This window comes from Pteropus alecto, unplaced genomic scaffold (genome assembly GCF_000325575.1).
Source record: "Pteropus alecto unplaced genomic scaffold, ASM32557v1 scaffold23, whole genome shotgun sequence".
In the NCBI taxonomy this organism is placed as follows: Eukaryota; Metazoa; Chordata; class Mammalia; order Chiroptera; family Pteropodidae; genus Pteropus; species Pteropus alecto.
The window spans coordinates 169884-172068 of NW_006435837.1; the positions used below are offsets into that span (position 1 = coordinate 169884).

A 2185-nucleotide genomic window follows, 5' to 3' on the forward strand; every position below is an offset into this window, starting at 1 on the left:
GTGAGAATTGGTCAGATTCTGAACATTGGGACCAGAGCGCCAGTAAGATTTACATATGCAATGTGTCTTCATCAGCGACACTGCATTACAGGCAGTTCTCAACCAGGTACGTCTTTTGCTGAGAATCACTGCACTGACTTTGTTCCATGAAAATAAAGCCCTCAGTTTTGTGGATTCCCATTTACACTGAACATAGTGCTTTGCAAACTTGTTGAATTTCATGTGGATGTTTGAAATAGATGAGACTTCTGGTTTCAGTTCTGGCATTACAATTAGTCAACTATTGCAAAGCTCTGGATCTTAAGTTATTCCAGAATTTCTGGTAGGTTACAAAACACATGAGGACATGTCAGATATAAAATTAATGTTTAGATTAGAACCTTGCTTTATTTAAACGTGCTCCATAGGCTATAACACAACCCTTCAGTCAATCAAGTATGTAACATTAATATGCTTCCACAAAACTTATAAACTTATATAACAACTCACAGCCATAGCTTCTAAACTTCTACAAGGCAGCAGCTTCAATCCCCAAAAGAGCACACTATCATGACTATATGACTACAGCAGGGGTCCCCAACCCCTGGGCTGTGGACCAGTACCTGTCTATGGCCTGTTAGGAACTGGGCCACACAGTAGGAAGTGAGTAGTAGGTGAGTGAGCTGATTCATCTATATTTGCAGCTGCTTCCCAGCATTACTAGCATCACTGCCTCAACTCCGCCTCAGACCATCAGGCATTAGATTCACAAAAGAGCGCCGGTGCCTGGTGCCAAAAAGGTTGGGGACCACTAGACTATGACATTAAGTCCCACATTAAATGCAAATTTAAGAAAAGCAAACTAGAGGGTATTAACAGATTATCAAAACTCAGTAAGATTGGGTTTTCTCATGTACCTGCTTCTCAACTCTTGTTTCTCAACATTGGGAAATTTTTTTAAATATCAATACCTGGGCTCCACCTCAAACTAATTAAATCATAATCTCTGTGGGGCATCTTATCTTTTTTTAAAGCTTCTCTGGCAATTCTAATGTCAGTCAGAGTTGAGAGTCACTGCTCTAACAATCTTATGTAACAAAAAATAAGTAAAAAAAAAAAAATAGAAGTGCAGGAACATTAACAAGTTAGAAATCAAAGGACTCACTCTTTGCTTTCTAACATCTTCTACCCTTTAAAAGGTCCAAAAATTATTAATATTAGAATCGACATCATATCTTTATCAATTAAGCAACTAAAATACATAAAATAAGGCCTGGGAAAGATCTTTATTCATCTGGTTTAACATTATTTTCCAAAGGGGGAAAGCTGCTGGATTTCAGGTGAAAATGCAGAAACAATTGCACAGCATGATAGCAAGAGGGCAAGGAAAATTTCCAGCTCTAGTTTCCTATGTTCTGGTCCAGAAAAGGGGGGAGGGGAAGGAAAGGTGTGTCAATGGGAACAAGCAGTAGTGCTCTAAAATAATTTCTTTTCACTCATAATTGCAAAGATAAAGCAACATAAAATATAGGGCAAAGGGAAGCTTGTCTTCAGGAATTTGTGTCCAAGTTTTTACTGGTATAACAATCTTTTTGACCCTAGAGCTACTAAAGGTGAATCATGAATCAAGTTCGGTGGTATATGTGCTACATACAGCCAAGGCTGGTTGTAGCAAATCGTTTCATTTCAAACCTGTGTTGATATATAAATTAGACATTATTTGGTAATGATTCATTTCGGGTCAATTTCGATTCAATCCAACATTATACCAGTTTATACACTTATTGTAGACTCTGTTTTAGTACTAAAAAATGACAATGACAGTTACCACTGAGGCAGTGAGCCGTGATATTCATTCCTCAGTTTTGCTTTAAAAAGATACCCCTAGGTTGTTAAGAGAAAATCTGATTTCATCCAAATGTATTATTTAACTGGAATTCTTCAGTCATCATCTACTGTTGGCTTGATTGTCACGCCTCTTCTTATTTGACCCCAACCAATTAAACTGCAAAATGAAAATAAAAGAAACTGTGAATTTTATGTCCATTTCATTATCATTACCAAACAGTCATTTGACATACTGGTTTTACTTGCCTATCTGCTTAATCAGAATTTGCTTCCAAAACCTGCTCCTCCATAAAGAAAGCTCACACTATCTTCTTAGATTCAGAAATGGGCTCTAGCCAGAATGAATGACAGAAAAAGC

At 37.3% G+C, this 2185-nt stretch overlaps 1 protein-coding gene across 1 annotated transcript in view; it reads right to left on the reverse strand.

The window, feature by feature from the left end:
- Positions 1-367: 367 nt before the first annotated feature.
- The window catches only part of EIF2S3 (eukaryotic translation initiation factor 2 subunit gamma), a 15610-nt gene continuing 13792 nt past the window's right edge, over positions 368-2185 (reverse strand). The window contains exon 12 of the mRNA XM_006911602.3: positions 368-1984. Within this exon, the coding sequence (XP_006911664.1) occupies positions 1921-1984 (64 nt within the window). The 3' untranslated portion in view covers positions 368-1920. The remainder of the gene's footprint in view (positions 1985-2185) is intronic.